Source organism: Macaca nemestrina, chromosome X, assembly GCF_043159975.1.
Source record: "Macaca nemestrina isolate mMacNem1 chromosome X, mMacNem.hap1, whole genome shotgun sequence".
Classification (NCBI taxonomy): Eukaryota; Metazoa; Chordata; class Mammalia; order Primates; family Cercopithecidae; genus Macaca; species Macaca nemestrina.
In genome coordinates this window covers 35,809,055-35,825,223 of record NC_092145.1, presented here as the reverse complement: position 1 = coordinate 35,825,223, position 16,169 = coordinate 35,809,055, and the positions used below count along the sequence as shown (strand labels likewise).

Genomic DNA, 16,169 nt, shown 5'->3' with positions numbered 1-16,169 from the left:
CAAAATTGGCCGGGCGTAGTGGTGGGTGCCTGTACTTCCAGCTACTTGGGAGAATCCAGATACTGCAGCAGAATCGCCTGAACCCGGGAGGCGGAAGTTGCAGTGAGCCGAGATTGCGCCACTGCACTCCAGCCTGGGCGACAGAGCAAGACTCATCACACACACACACACACACACACACACACACACAGAGAGAGAGAGAGACAGAGAGAAAGAGGGAAAGAGAAAAAGAGAGAGAAAGCAAACAACAACAACAACAAAACACAAAAAAACCCCACATATTCCTTAGGATAAATCAAAATTTTTTCAGGAATATGAACTTATTCCTAGGAAATACCAATTGACCTTCAAAGGCTTACCACTGTCTAAACATTCCTTATCAGCCATCAAACTTTTTGTATTGATATTACATTTGTGTGACACTAAATAGGTCGAAGAATTTTTCCCACCTTATTAATGGATTCTCATAATGCTGTGAGGCAGGTATTACCATCTGCATTTTACAGTAACAGTCTCAGAGAAGCTAGTAACTTCCCCGAAGTCACACAGCTAGCAACTGAGGGAGGTAGGAGACAGACTTAGGTACTGTGATGAAAAGGCTGTTGCCCTAATTCCTTTTGCCCACTTACCTATTAATTCTCTATTTTTTGCTTCTATTTCCTCTAGCAGTGTCTCCGGAGTAGATGTCATTTTCTCGTTATCTGTGGCATAACTTTCCAAAAACTTTCTATATTCTGGATCTAAATAATCATTTAAGGAAACAGAAAACATAATAGACTTTAAGCAAAAAAGAAGACATTATCTAGGATACTGATTTATCAAATAATTTTTTACTTCATGGAAGATTAAAAAAAAACCAAACCATACCCACAAGGTAGACTATTTAGAGCTTAATTGGTCATTTGCTCTCAGAACTCCTATAACTGATACTCACTATAGGAATCTGGTATAACACGGAGGTCAGGAAAAATGAGACACCATGCATTATAACAGAACCACTAGGGGTATTACATAGTTTGCTTTTAAAAGTCACTGTCCTACTAAACTAAGTTAGGTGTTCCAAAAAGATAAATTAGAGAGAAGTCCTAGGTGTGGCACTTGAGGTGACTGTAATTCCTGGAGTTCTCTCCTAGACCTCTGACCTCTGACATCAGAAAGGGTGACACATCTAAGGCACTATATTGCTTGTTTCTATATGTCACTTGATCAAGTCTTCCAGATCTAAATCTGTAATAAAACCAATATCACAGCTATGTGTTATTGAGTCTTTACTGTGTTTTTTTTTAATAAAATACCTGTAATAGTAACAAATGATGGAAATTAAACTAGATGATTCTAAAACATCAATCTGATATAAAATATGGGCCTAAGTCCTTATCCAACATAAAGAGTTGTGTAACAGCTATCTAACATAACATTACAAAGGTCTCAAAACCTGGAGCCAGTATACCTTAAATGGCAATTATTTTGGTTTTTCAGTTATTGTATTTCTTTCTTTTTTTTTTTTTTTGAGACGGAGTTTTGCTCTTGTTGCCCAGACTGGAGTGCAATGGCGTGGTCTCGGCTCACTGCAACCTCCACCTCCTGGGTTCAAGCAATTCTTCTTCCTCAGCAGCCTCCCAAGTTGCTGGGATTACAGGTGCCTGCCACCATGCCTAGATAATTTTTGTGTTTTTAGTAGAGATGGGGTGTGTCACCATGTTGGCCAGGCTGGTCTCAAACTCCTGACCTCAGCTAATCTGTCCGCTTTGGCCTCCCAAAGTGCTGGGATTACAGGTGTGAGCAACCGCACCTGGTCTCAGTTCTTCTATTCCTGTTCAGCCTAATACTATGTGCGTAGCTAACTGTATATTCAAAGACCAGAAAATAGGAGGGACAACTTCAGCTACTTTATATAAAGTTACCTGGGTATGGAAATTTTCCTACGACACTTCAAACCTTCTTCTTTATAAATGGAAACCAAAAGTCAAATAAATAATCATAAAAATGGTGAGGCCTCAAGAAGCACCTGTTAAACTTTGAAACCTGGTTTTTTGTCCACTATTTTCTTTTTCTTCTTTTTTTTTTGAGATGGAGTTTCGCTCTTGTTGCCCGGGCTGGAGTGCAAAGGCACGATCTCGGCTCACTGCAACCTCTGCCTCCCGGGTTCAAGCAATTTTCCTGCCTCAGCCTCCTGAATAGCTGGGATTACAGGCATGTGCCACCATACCCGGCTAATTTTATATTTTTAGTAGAGACAGGGTTTCTCCATGTTGGTCAGGCTGATCTTGAACTCCTGACCTCAGGTGATCCGTCTGCCTTGGCCTCCCAAAGTACTGGGATTACAGGCGTGAGCCACCATGTCTGGCCTTTCCACTATTTTCTAATCAATAAACCTATGGTGATTTGTTACTCAATAGTCAACATTATATTGTTCAATGGTTGAAGAATGAAACGCCCTAGCCAAAGAGAGCAGAAATTCTTTGCAAGAAACCCTCTCTATTCTAACAATTAAGCAAAGCTTCCATTGGCAAATAACATTTCTCACTTACTTTATTTTGTATATTTTCTAATTTAAAATTTTGGGGTCGAATTAACTCTTGCAAAGATATTATTTTTAAAAACCCCACAGCAATAGCATTATATAATTAGAGCTATACTATACCATCATCGATAGTCCCGACTTTGGTATCTCTTTTCTTAGTCTTCTTTTTTGCAGCTTTTTGAAAAGGTGCAAATTCTACTATAGCGGGATATTCCTGACCTGTTTAGAAAAAAAATACCACACTTGCTATAACAAAGAAAATGTCAAAAGTGGATATAAGGGAATCAATCCATTGCTTTCTAGGACTTTTTTGATGGCAGTCTTCTGAAGAGGGTCTCCCAAAGGCATAAAGCACACTGGCACAACCATAATCAACACAGTAAAAAAGGAGCCACAAATTCACACTGATAACATAATGAAACAATACGGCATGGAAGTAAAATATTCATTTAAATTCAACTTATAAAATGTGATATTTTAATGTGAAAAAGACCCTACAAACTAATTTTCATTTAAAAATGTTAGAAATCTCCAAAATAGGCAAATCAATAGAGATGGAATGTAGATTAGTAACTGCCTGGAGTTTGGGGTAGAAGTGGTGAGAAGAATGAGGAGTGACAACTAATGGGTAGGGTTTCTCTGAGGGGTGATGAACATGTTCTAAATCTAGATTGTGGTAATAGGCTCACAAGTCTATGGATATACTAAAATTCACTGAACTGTATACTTTAAAGGGTGAATATTTCAGGCATGTGAATTATATCTCAATAAAGCTGTTATTTTTAAAAAGTGTAACTATGTGAGGTGATGTGTTATGTGAGGTGATGAATGTGTTAACTTGATTGTGGTAATCATTTCACAATGTATACATATATAAAATAATCACGTTGGGCCAGGCACGGTGGCTCACGCCTACAATCCCAGCATTTTGGGAGGCCGAGGTGACAGGATGATCACTTGAGGTCAGGAGTTTGAGACCAGCCTGGCCAACATGGTGAAACACTGTCTCTACTAAAAACACAAAAATTAGCTGGGCGTGGTGGCATGCATCTGTAATCCCAGCTACTCCGGAGGCTGAGGCATGACAACTGCTTGAACTCGGGAGGCAAAGATTGCAGTGAGCCAAGATCACGCCACTGCACTCCAGCCTGGGCGACAGAGTGAGATTCCGTCTCAAAAAAATAAGTAAATAAAAATACAAAAATTAGCCAGGCGTGGTAGTGCATGCCTGTAATCCCAGCTACTTGGGAGGCTGAAGCAGGAGAATCGTTTGAACCTGGGAGGCGGAGGTTGCAGTAAGCTGAGATTGTGCCACTGTACTCCAGCCTGGTAGAAAAAAAAACAAAAAAAAAAACCAAAAAAACAAACCAATTATCACACAGTAAAATTTAAATATATATTATTTTATTTGTCAATTATAGCTCAATAAAGCTGGGGAAAAAAATCTATTAACACTTAAAAAAAAATATACCAGGTCACCAAAAGCACAGGCAACAAAAGTAAAAATCCAGAGGGCAAATCTCATATTAAGTGTTCTTACCACAATAAAACAAAAAGATAAAGTATATCTCTTATTTAAAAAAAGTAAAAAATAGATAAATTGGACTATGTCAAAATTAGAAACTTCTGTGCATCAAAAGACACAATCAACAGATTGTTTCCATGTCTTCCATGGGTTGCCTTTTCACTACTCATGGAATGGGAGAAATATTTGTAAACCATATTATCTGATAAGGGGTAATATCTAGAATATATAAAGAACTCCTATAACTCAACAACAAAAAACCAAATAACCCAATTTAAAAAATGGTCAAGACACTTGAATGACATTTCTTCAAAGACAGTATACAGATGGCTAACAAGCATATGGAAATACGTTCAACATTACTAGTCATTAGGGAAATGCAAATCAAAACCACAATGAGGTATCATCTCACGCCTATTAGGAGGACTACTATCAAAAAAGCACGAAATAACAAGTGTTGGCAAAGATGTGCAGAAACTGGAACACTCATGTATTGGTGGGAATGTATAATGATGCAGCTGCCATGGAAAACAGTATGGCAGTTCCATAAAACATTAAAAATAGAATTACTGGGCCAGCCTGACCAACATGGTAAAACCCCATCTCTACTAAAAGTACAAAAATGAGCTGGGTGTGGTGGTGGGCACCTGTAATTCCAGCTACTCAGGAGGCTGAGGCAGGACAATCGCTTGAACCCAGGAGGTGGAGGTTGCAATGAGGGAAGATCGCACCATTGTACTTACTCCAGCCTGGGCAACAAGGGTGAAACTCCATCTCAAAAAAACAAAAAACAAAACAAAAAACAAAAAAAATTACCGGCGGGGCGCAGAGGCTCACACCTGTAATCCCAGCACTTTGGGAGGCCGAGGTGGGCGGATCACCTGAGGTCAGGAGTTTGAGACCAGCCTGGCCAACATGGTGAAACTCCATCTCTACCACAAATATAAAAAATTAGCAGGGTGTGGTGGCCCGTGCCTGTAATCCCAGATACTCAGAAAGCTGAGGCAGGAGAATTGCTCGAACCTGGGAGGCGTAGGTTGCAGTGAGCCGAGATCATGCCACTGTATTCCAGCTTGTGTGACACAGATAGACTCCGTCTCAAAATAAACAAGTAAATAAATAATAAAATAAAAATAGAATTATCAAATGACCCCAGAAATTCCACTTCTTGGTATATATCCAAAAGAAGTGAGAGCAGGGACTCGAATATTTGCACATCTGTGTTCATAACAATATTGTTCACAATAGCCAAGAGTGGAAGCAACTCGAATACCCCTTGACAGACGAATGGATACACAAAATGTGGTATATACATATAATGGAATATTAGTCTTAAAAATGAGGCTGGGGGCAGTGGCTCATGCCTGTAATTCCTAGCATTTTGGGAGGCTGAGGCAGGTAGATCACTTGAGGTCAGGAGTTTGAAACAAGCCTGCCCAACACAGTGAAACCCCGTCTTTACCAAAAATACAAAAAAAATTAGCCAGGCGTGGTGGTGGGCACCAGTAATCCCAGCTACTTGGGAGGCTGAGGCTGGAGAATTGCTTGAACCCAGGAGGCGGAGGTTGCAGTGAACTGAGATCGCGCCACTGCACTCCAGCCTGGGCAACAGAGCAAGACTCCATCTCAAAAAAAAAAAAAACAAAAAAGAAAGAAAGAAAATTCTGACACATGCTACAACATGGATACACCTTGAGAATATTACGCTAAATGAAATAAGCCAGGCAGACACTGTATGTTTCCACCTATATGTGGTACCTAGAGTAGTCAAACTCATAGAGACACAAAGTATAATGGTGGTTGCCAGGGGCTGCAGGAAAGGAAATAAGTTGTTTAATGGGTAAAGAGTTTCAGTTTTGCAAGATGAAAAAGTTCCCAAGATTGTTGCACAACAGTGTGAATATACCTTAATGCTACTGAACTGTACACTTAAAATGGTTAAGATGGTAAATTTTATGTTATGTGTATTTTACAATTTTTAAAAACGCAGAAGGAAGGCTGGGCGCGGTGGCTGACGCCTGTAATCCCAGCACTTTGGGAGGCCGAGGCGGGCGGATCATGAGGTCAGGAGATCAAGACCATCCTGGCTAACACGGTGAAACCCCGTCTCTACTAAAAATACAAAAAAAAAAAAAAAAAAAAAAGAAAATTAGCCGGGCGTGGTGGCGAGTGCCTGTAGTTCCAGCTACACAGGAGGCTGAGGCAGGAGAATGGCGTGAACCCGGGGGGCGGAGCTTGCAGGGAGCCGAGATCGTGCCACTGCACTCCAGCCTGGGCTACAGAGCGAGACTCCGTTAAAAAAAAAAAAAGCAGGCCGGGCGCGGTGGCTCAAGCCTGTAATCCCAGCACTTTGGGAGGCCGAGACGGGCGGATCACGAGCTCAGGAGATCGAGACCATCCTGGCTAACACGGTGAAACCCCGTCTCTAATAAAAAATACAAAAAAAAACTAGCCGGGCGAGGTGGCGGGTGCCTGTAGTCCCAGCTACTCGGGAGGCTGAGGCAGGAGAATGGCGTGAACCCGGGAGGCGGAGCTTGCAGTGAGCCGAGATCTGGCCATTGCACTCCAGCCTGGGTGACACAGCAAGACTCCGTCTCAAAAAAAAAAAAAAAAAAAAAAAAGCAGAAGGAATGAGATAATGACATGTTATATGTTACAACATGGATGGACCTTGAAAACATCGTGCTAGGTAAAAAAAAGCCAGTCAGAAAAGACCACATATTGTATGATTACATTTATATGAAATGGAGGGAAATCATAGATACATAAAGTAGATTAGTGGTTGCCAGGGGCTGGAGGGAGAGAATGGGAGGTAACTACTAATAGATATGGGTTTCTTTTTGGAGGGATGAAAACATTCTGGAATTAGTACTGATGGTTGTACTACTTTGTGAATATACCAGAAACCACTGAATTGTATGCTTTAAGAGGATAAATTTTACTATAGGTGAGTTATATTTCAATACAAAACCCTCAAGTGACTAATGGGAAAAAAATTCACAAGCACCCTGTCACAGAATGTCAAAAACAAGGTATCCTATCCTTAAATCACTGGCATATAGACATAAGAAAAAAAATAAAAATAAATAGAATTGACCAGAAGGCACTGCAAAGCAGTCATAAAGGAAAAATTATGTTGGGAATCCCAGTGAGTACAGAATCAGATTAGCTTCAAAACTGTGATATATTAGGCCAGGCATGGTGGCTCATGCCTGTAATTCCAGCACTTTGGGAGGCTGAGGCGAGTGGATTGCTTGAGGCCAGGAGTTCGAGACCAGCCTGGTCAACATGGTAAAACCCCATCCCTACTAAAATTACAAAAATTAGCTGGGCGTGGTGACACGTACCTGTAATCCCAGCTAATTCGACAGGTTGAGGATCGAGAATTGCTTGAACCCAGGAGGTGGAGGTTGTAATGAGCCAAGATTGTGCCACTGTACTCTAGCCTGGGTGACAGAGTAAGGGTCTGTCTCAAAAAAAAAAAAAAAAAAAAAGAAAAAAAGAAAAAAAGAAAAAAGGAAAGAAAATGAAAAAAACAAAAATACAAACCAAAAACCAAAATATATTTGAGAAGGAATAGATAAACCAGACTGAAACAGAGGGAAATTGTGGAAGACAGGCTGAAGAAACAGAAGTGAGGCCAGAATATGGAGGACCTTGACTACCAGGCTAAGGAGTTTGGACTTTTTTCCCCCAACCGTTAGTTTAAATCATTATTTTCAAAAAGATTAATTTCATGGCAATATAATAGACTGAATTATACAAGAACGGGAAAAATGGAAAATCCTGTAAGTTTAGAGACAGTGGTTGTCTAGACATTAAATGATGAGAACATAAAGTGTGACTGAAAGTCTAGGTGAACAAGATATTAAAAAAACAATAAAATCCAGCCTGGGCAATATAAGTAGACCTTGTCTTTAAGATTTAAAAACAAAACAAAACAAACGAACAAACAAAAACCACAATGGGGAAAGGATAGTCTCTTTAATAAGTGGTGTTGGGCTCGGCACACCTGTAATTACAGGTGGCCTGCACCTGTAATCCCAGCACTTTGGGAGGCTGAGGTGGGGGGATCACTTGAACCCAGGAGTTCAAGACCAGCCTGGGTAACATAGCAAGACCCCAGCTCTATAAAAAAATTTAAAGAAAATTAGCCAGGCATGGTGACACGCGTCTGTAGTCCCAGCTACTCAGGAGGCTGAGGTGGGAGGGTTGCTTGAGTCCAGGAATTCCAGGCTGCAGTGGGCTATGATTGCGGCACAGCACTCCAACCTGGGTGGAGACCCTGTCTCAAAAGATAAACAATAAATTGACAAGATTCATAACTTACATGTAAGAGATTTTAAAAAAGGAAAAAATTAAACACAACTCAGATTTCCAGGCTAAGTAACTAGAATCTAGTTAAATATCTACTGGAATAAAATAGTTGGAGTGGAAAAATAGCTGGCTTGGGGAGATTAATAAAAGTTGGACAAACACTGGCAATCCTTCAATTTTTACTGGCATAGTCCCTGACAAAAATTTAATTTTTACCAACTTTGAAGGAATATTGAAAAAAACAAAACTAAACAAGAAGACACACTATTTACCTATAATTGCAAACCAAAAAGAAAAGTGGCAAATGGCAGCTTAGACATTCTCTGGCTAAATGTTGTAGGTAGCATATAATAGAGTGTTAAAGCAGAAATGTGTCTTGCCTATAGACTGGACCTTTCTAGATATAAAGTAAGAGAAGTATCAAGGTTTTTTTTTTTTTTTTGAGACAGAGTCTGGCTCTGTCGCCAGGCTGGAGTGCAGTGGCGTGATCTTGGCTCACTGCAACCTCTGCCTCCCGGGTTCAAGCGATTCTTCTGCCTCAGCCTCCTGAGTAGCTGGGATTACAGGCGCCGCGTTCGGCTAATTTTTTTTAGTATTTTTAGTAGAGACGGGGTTTCACCATGTTGGCCAGGCTGGTCTCGATCTCCTGACCTCGTGATCCACTTGCCTCGGCATCCCAAAGTGCTGGGATTACAGGATTACAGGCGAGAGCCACGCACCGGGCCGAGATGTATCAAGTTTTTTTTTTTTTTTTTTTTTGGAACGGAGTCTTGCTCTGTCGCCCAGGCTGGAGTGCAGTGGCGCGATCTCCGCTCACTGCAAGCTCCGCCTCCTGGGTTCACGCCATTCTCCTGCCTCAGCCTCCCGAGTAGCTGGAACTACAGGCACCCGCCACCATGCCCGGCTAATTTCTTGTATTTTTAGTAGAGACGGGGTTTCACTGTGTTAGCCAGGATGGTCTCGATTTCCTGACCTCGTGATCTGCCCGCCTCGGCCTCCCAAAGTGCTGGGATTACAGGCGTGAGCCACCATGCTCGGCCAATGTATCAAGTTTCATGTTTTAATTATATACAACTTTGTGAGAATGTTCAACAGTATCCCAACTGGGAACTGTTGGCTTAATGGATTTGAATTAAATAAATGTTTGTCTTTGAAGCAAAATAAGAAGTAAATATTTAAAACTTATCAAACAAGTTTAAGAGTCACTTAATCAGTACTGCAGCTGAAACTCTATAGTCAAAACAGCAGGTTTAAGCCAGGGCAAAAAATTTGTCACACGAGGAGAAAACAGTTGCAATTTCACTCAGTTGATCAAATTTAAAAAATAGTAAGTTAATAAAAGTAACCAAGGACTGTGAAAAGTCACATGTCTATTTATAAGACTGCAACAAGCTTATCAAATGTGTAAAACTCTTTACTTAAATGTTGCACATTTTATCACCCAGGAAGCAACGCAATGCACACACTGTCTTAAACATACAAATGACAAAGAATGACAAAGAAATTCCCTTTTTATTTCAGTTACCAGAACTCACCTTTATTGTCAAGGAATACATAACCATCAAAGCGATCCCTGAACAAAATAATGTCCTCTTGGTTTTTAAAGTTGATGTATGCTCTGGCATACATATGAGGATACAAACTGCAGAGAGGAAAGCAATTATGTAAATGTATTTGCAGGTGTCTGGCCCAATTACAAGTATGCATATATTAAAGACAAGCTCAAAAATTAAATGGAAAACAGTAGGATAAAAAGAGTGAAAGAAACCTTTTTCATTTACCCCTTTCCTTTTTTTTTTTTTTTTTTTTACCTCGTATCATTAGAAAAAAACTCAAAATAATCATGCTCAGGCATAGGTTGAAGATGTTCCTGAAGCTGCTCCTTGGTCAAAGTGGGAGGTAATCTTCGAATTACCACCTTAAGAAATGCATAAGGAAAATAAAATTAGTAAAAATCAATTTTCTCTCATACCTGAAAGAATCACAGTTCCTGAAGAAGACTGGGCTTTTTAAAATATGAGATCACTTGTAAAAACCCAGGAGAAAATATTCTGCAGCCCAATGCTCAGAAGTAGTCAAAGATAATAGTAACGCGGTTTAAAAAAAAAACGCTTGGAAATGAGAACCACCTGGAGCAGGGAAAAATCTCAGGTTTTGCTCTTTACAGCAGCCCTGCAGTTTACCAGGTTTGTGCATCATTTTCGATCACCCATTTTTTAACAGATCTAGTGGCAAGAAATTAGTAAGCCAACCCTGGTCTTTGTGGGTGCCACGAAATCTTGATTTAGTAACAAGTTTCTCCCACGTCCAACACATCTTAAAACAAAATCCTTGCCCATTGAACTTAAGAATTCAAAACTCTAACGAATACAAAAAATCCACCCATTGCTCTCAAAATAGGATGCTCTCGATCTACCCTCCCGTACCATTAATCACCCTGAACTCTCCCCCAACTCGCCTCCATGAATAATATTCCCATCCCTCATGTCTCCTTCAGTATTTAATATTTCTCCCCAATTACACCTTTAGTTCCTCATTCTTTATACCGTCGCTCTCTCTTCCCATTATCACCTCACAGCTCTGACCTAAACCCTTCCCGTTTGGGGAGTCCCCCCTTTTCCTCACCCCTACCCAGGATTTGGCCGGGAGGGGCTCTCCCCATTTCGGGAGAAAGGATAAACCAGGATGGTGCGACTTCCATTCAGGCGAACAGAAGAAGGGGAACCTGAGAGAGAAAGGGGCCGGCCCCATTCCCAGCCATCCTCCCCGCGCTGCGGACCCGTCCCGCCCTCTCCCGGGCCAGCGGCCGACCGGGCACCTTGCTCAGCGCTTCTTTCTTCTCCTTGTTGCGATCCTGCTTATCTTCCCCCTTGGAGCTGTCCCCCGAGGTCCCACCACCGCTGCCTGTGGCCCCGGCGGGGGTTAACAAGGTTACTCGCTTCTCCTTAGGCCTGTGCTCCTTCTCTTCCTTCATGGCTACGTCCCCCGCTGAAGCGGCTCGGCCGGAACGGGGCTACCCCGGGCACCAACGGCTCCAGGGAAGCTCCCGTCAAAGCTCCGCCCCCAACAAATGCCCCTTATGATAAGTCGGGCCCCACGTTCCACTGGGGCCTGCCAAGCTCTCGCGAGACTTGGGCCTTTCCCAGTGCAAAGGTTTTAACACCTGGTTTTTACTTCCCGCCCGCCAAGTTCCTGTGCCACCCAATCCCCTCGCGGCGCAGAGTCCCTCTGGGCCCGCCCCTTCGCGCGTCATTAGCAACTCCGCCATCTTGAAGTGACTCTGTCGGGGACTACAAGTCCCGGCATGCAAAGCAGCTGCCCGCTTTTGTTGGTCGTTCAGGAGCCAGAGGTATCTCAGGGTCCCTGTTTGTAAGTAAATCGAATCCTTTCATCTTCAGAGTTTTTCAGGTCGAAAGATACGTTCTGCACGCTTAGTTTCCATCGGATAAACTCAATGCCGTCCAAATTTTGCCTCACTAGGGGAGCGACTTGTATATTTTGTCTTTGAATTCAGAGGCTTTAGAATTTATTTTCCTACAACTCAAAGAAAGAGCCTAACATTAAAAAAAATTTATTTTCCTTATATTGATTAGGATTTACAGATACTTAGTAAACACTACAATATTAGCCGAGTTCAGTGGCGCGCGCCTGTATTCCCAGCTGCTAGGGAAGGCTGAGAAGGGAGGATCTTGAGCCCAGGAATTCGAGGCTGCAGTGAGCCATGATCGCGCCACTGCACTCCAGCTTGGGCGACAGAGCGAGACCCTGTATCTAAAAAAGAAGGATAATAATAAATAAACACAAGATACTGATATTTAAAGGAGTAATATGACCAAAATATACGAGATTTGTTTTCATCACCTTATTTTACAAAAGGATCATTCTCCCCAGGTACTGATGTCCCACAGGGAAGGGAATAAAAATAAAACCCAATTTGATTTAGTTGTGATCACCCTCTTCACTTAAAAAGGGCCAATTTTACATTATTTATAATAACTCCAAACTGGAAACAATCCAAATGTTCTCAACAGGCAAAGGGATAAAACAAAATATGGTACAGCCACAGAATGAAATGCCACTCAGCAATAAAAATTAACTATTGATATACGCATCAACATAAGTGAATCTCACAGTGATTATGTTGAGTGACAGAATCCAGACACCAAGAGAGTACATGTTGTACAATTCCATTTATATGAAATTTTAGAAAAGGTAAAACCACAATGATAGAAAGCACTTCAGTCGGCCGGACATGGTGGCTCACACCTATAATCCCAGCAATTTAGGAGGCCAAGGCGGATGGATCACCTGAAGTCAGGAGTTCGAGACCAGCCTGGCTAACTTGGCGAAACCCCGTCTCTACTAAAAACACAAAAAATTAGCTGGGCGTGGTGGCTCATGCCTGTAATCCCAGCACTTTGGGAGGCCGAGGCAGGCAGATCACCTGAGATCAGGAGTTCAAGACCAGCCTGACCAACTTGGTGAAACCCTGTCTCTACTAAAATACAAAAATTAGCTGGGCATGGTGGTGGGCGCCTGTAGTCCCAGCTATTTGGGAGGCTGAAGCAGGAGAGTCACTTGAACCTGGGAGGCGGAGATTGCAGTGAGCCGAGGTAGAACCACTGGACTCCAACCTGGGTGACAGAGTGAGACTCCATCTCAAAAAAAAGAGAGAGAGAGAGAGAGACAGACAGACACCCATAGAGGACAAAAACCAAAGTAAAGATGCAATAGGAGCCCAAGGCAGAAAGCTGCCTCAGGGCCAACTCCCATTTTTGCTGACCTCTAGAATATATTCCCCTGACTCTGCACTTAAATTTTTTCACTCTAATTGTCCAGCCTATTTTTGGATTCCTATTCCTGTGGCCAAAACTGTTTCCCTGTATTTGGGATCTGTTACTCTTTCTTTCAGTACCTGGCCATTCTTATGAGCCTTGGAAATCATCAGAGTTATGTATCCAACTGCCTATTTAACATCTCCACTTAAGACGTCTAACGTATTCAGCCACTGAATGCATCCAAAACCGAACACTTGATCTTCCCCCACACCAACTGTATTAGCTTCCTATTCCTGCTGTAACATTACCACAAATTTAGTGGGTTTAAATAATGCAAGTGTATTATCTTACAGTTCTGTAGGTTAAAAGTCCAACAAGGTTTTAAGTTTGTCCTGTGAGGGGGCAAAAAATATAGTAAGGCTGAGCGCGGTGGCTCACACCTGTAATCCCAGCACTTTGGGAGGCCGAGGTGGGGGATCACGAGGTCAGGAGATCAAGACCATCCTGGCTAACACAGTGAAACCCCGTCTCTACGAGAAATACAAAAAATTAGCCAGGCGTGGTGGTGGGCACCTGTAGTCCCAGCTACTCGGGAGGCTGAGGCAGGAGAATGGCGTGAATCCAGGAAGTGGAGTTTGCAGTGAGATTGCACCACTGCACTCCAACCTGGGTGACAGAGCAAAACTCCATCTCAAAAAAAAAAAAAAAAGTAAAAATAAATAAATAAATAAATAAGCAGTCCAATATGGGTCTCACTAGGCTAAAATCAAAGTGTTGGCAGGACTGAGTTCCTTCCTGGAGGCTCTAGGAGATAATTGATTTCCTTGTCTTTTTCAGACTCTTGAGGCAGCCCGTATTTCTTGGCTTTTGAACCCTTTGTCTTCAAAGCCAGCAGCATAGCGTCTCTCTCTGACCCTGCCCCTACTTCTGTCTATTGTCTGTATCTCTTTTACTCTCTGCCTTGCCATTCCAAGTTTTGTTTTGTTTTTTCAGGGTCACAGCTCACTGAAGCCTTAAACTCCTGAGCTGAAGTGATCCTCCTGCCTTAGCCTCCCAAATAGCTGGGACTACAGGTGCATGCCATCATGCCCAGCTAATTTATTTTTATTTTTGTAGAGAAAGGGTCTCACTGTGTTGCCCAGGCTGGTCTCCAACTCCTGGCCTCCCCACTTTCCCCTTTCACTTTTAAGGACTCCTGTGTTTACATTGTGTCCACCTGTAAAATCCAGGATAATCTCCCTATTTTAAGGACAGCTGATTAGCAACCTTAATTTCCTTTTGCTGTATAACCTAACATAGTCTTGGGTTCTGGGGATTAGGATGTGTACAACTTTGGAGGAGATATTATTCTGCCTAACACATACTGTAGACTTCCTTTTTAATGAAACTTTTAGTTGCAGTATAACACGTGTACAGACAAGTGCACTAAAAGTAAGTATCCAGCTTGCTGAATTTTCACAAAGTGAACACACTTATGTAACCAGCATGCAGATCAAGAAACAAAACATTGCCAGCACTCCAGATGCTCTCTTTCTGCTTGTTCCCAGTCATTTTCACCACCAAGAATATCACTATCCATTTTGCTTTTTCTTTTTTAGCAGCTACATCCTTCTATGAATGACTTCTAATACTATTGAGTTTGTCTGCTTTGAACTTTACGTAAACTGAATCATACAGCATGTATTCTTTTATGTTAGTCTCCTTTCTCTCAACATTTATGACTGAGATTTATGTATTTATTTATTTAGAGACGGAATCTTGCTCTATCACCCAGGCTGAAGTGCAGTGGCACCATCTTGGCTTACATCTTGACTCACTGCAACCTCCACCTCCCGGGTTCAAGCAATTCTTCTGCCTCAGCCTCCCCAGTAGCTGGGACTACAGGCATGTGCCACCACACCTGGCTAATTTTTGTATTTTCAGTAGAGACGGGGTTTCACCATATTGACTGTTGGATACAGGGAGTTCTAGATTTCTCTTCAAAGAATCGGTATGTCAGTATGTTCAGTTCTTTGTCTTCCATTGTAAAGTTTAACTTCCTCGTAGTTTCAGTAAACAACCTTTTCCACCAGTTTTAATCAGTAGTTCACATCTGTTCCCCTGATCACCTGCTCGGTCCTGACTCACCCTGGTCATCCGCTTTGACCTGAGTCACCCCTGGTCACTTGCTCTGACCTAAGCCACCTTTAGTTACCTGTTCCTAACCGTCCTTCCCGCCAAACTACTTACCCCGCCACTCTGTCTCATACCCCTGCTCTCTTTAAAGTAGCCAGTCGGAATTAGCTTAGATTGTGCAGTCCAACCCTAGCCAATAGGGGAACGACACAGCAGTAGGGGCTACCTGTGTCAGGAATAAGAACCCCTTCCCCTCCCTTGTTCAGGTGAGCTCTTGCCGTTACTCCATTCACGAGTTGCACCCTTCTATAGAAGTAAAAATTGTCTTGCTGAGAAAATTAAATTTATGTTTAATTTAAATTAAAAAAAAAAAGTGCTATTTCTTTGTGGCACCGAGGAACAAGCATTTTGTTTCTAACATTGGCCAAGCTGGTCTTGAACTCCTGACCTTGTGATCCACCTGCCTCGGCCTCCCGAAGTGCTGGGATTACAGGCGTGAGCCACCACGCCCAACTCATTTATGTTATATGTAGCTGTGGATTATTCCTTTTCACTGTTACATATTATTCCATTGTATGAGTCTACTACAATTTATTCCACTCTTAGGGGCTAATACTCATAGTGCTACTGGGAACATTTTAGAACATATTGTTTGGTGATTCATGTCAGATACATACCTAGGAGTGGAATTGCTGGATCACAGAGTAAGCATATGCTCAACTTTAGTAGATACTACCATAGAGTTTTCCAACAGGGTTGTACCAATTTACACTTATCAGCAGTGTGTGAGATTGCTTCATACTCTTCCCAACATCTGGTATTGTCTGGTAGGTGTGTAGGGGTAGCTTATTGTAGTTTCACTTTGCATTTCTCTGATTAAGTTGAGCACCTTTTCATACATTTTTTCACT

The 16,169-nt window shown here is 42.0% G+C and overlaps 1 protein-coding gene across 5 annotated transcripts in view; it reads right to left on the bottom strand.

The window, feature by feature from the left end:
* Positions 1-11,556, bottom strand: part of LOC105468399 (UPF3B regulator of nonsense mediated mRNA decay) — a 38,346-nt gene extending 26,790 nt beyond the window's left edge. For 4 of the 5 annotated variants that reach the window (XM_071089017.1, XM_071089018.1, XM_011718531.2 and 1 more), the window contains exons 1-5: positions 11,185-11,556; positions 10,178-10,284; positions 9,902-10,008; positions 2,645-2,743; positions 630-740 (exon numbers count right to left, since the gene is read on the bottom strand). In XM_071089017.1, the coding sequence (XP_070945118.1) occupies positions 630-740; positions 2,645-2,743; positions 9,902-10,008; positions 10,178-10,284; positions 11,185-11,340 (580 nt within the window). In that variant the 5' untranslated portion in view covers positions 11,341-11,556. The remainder of the gene's footprint in view (positions 1-629; positions 741-2,644; positions 2,744-9,901; positions 10,009-10,177; positions 10,285-11,184) is intronic. The other variant, XM_071089019.1, reaches the window with a different exon arrangement.
* Positions 11,557-16,169: the final 4,613 nt, after the last annotated feature.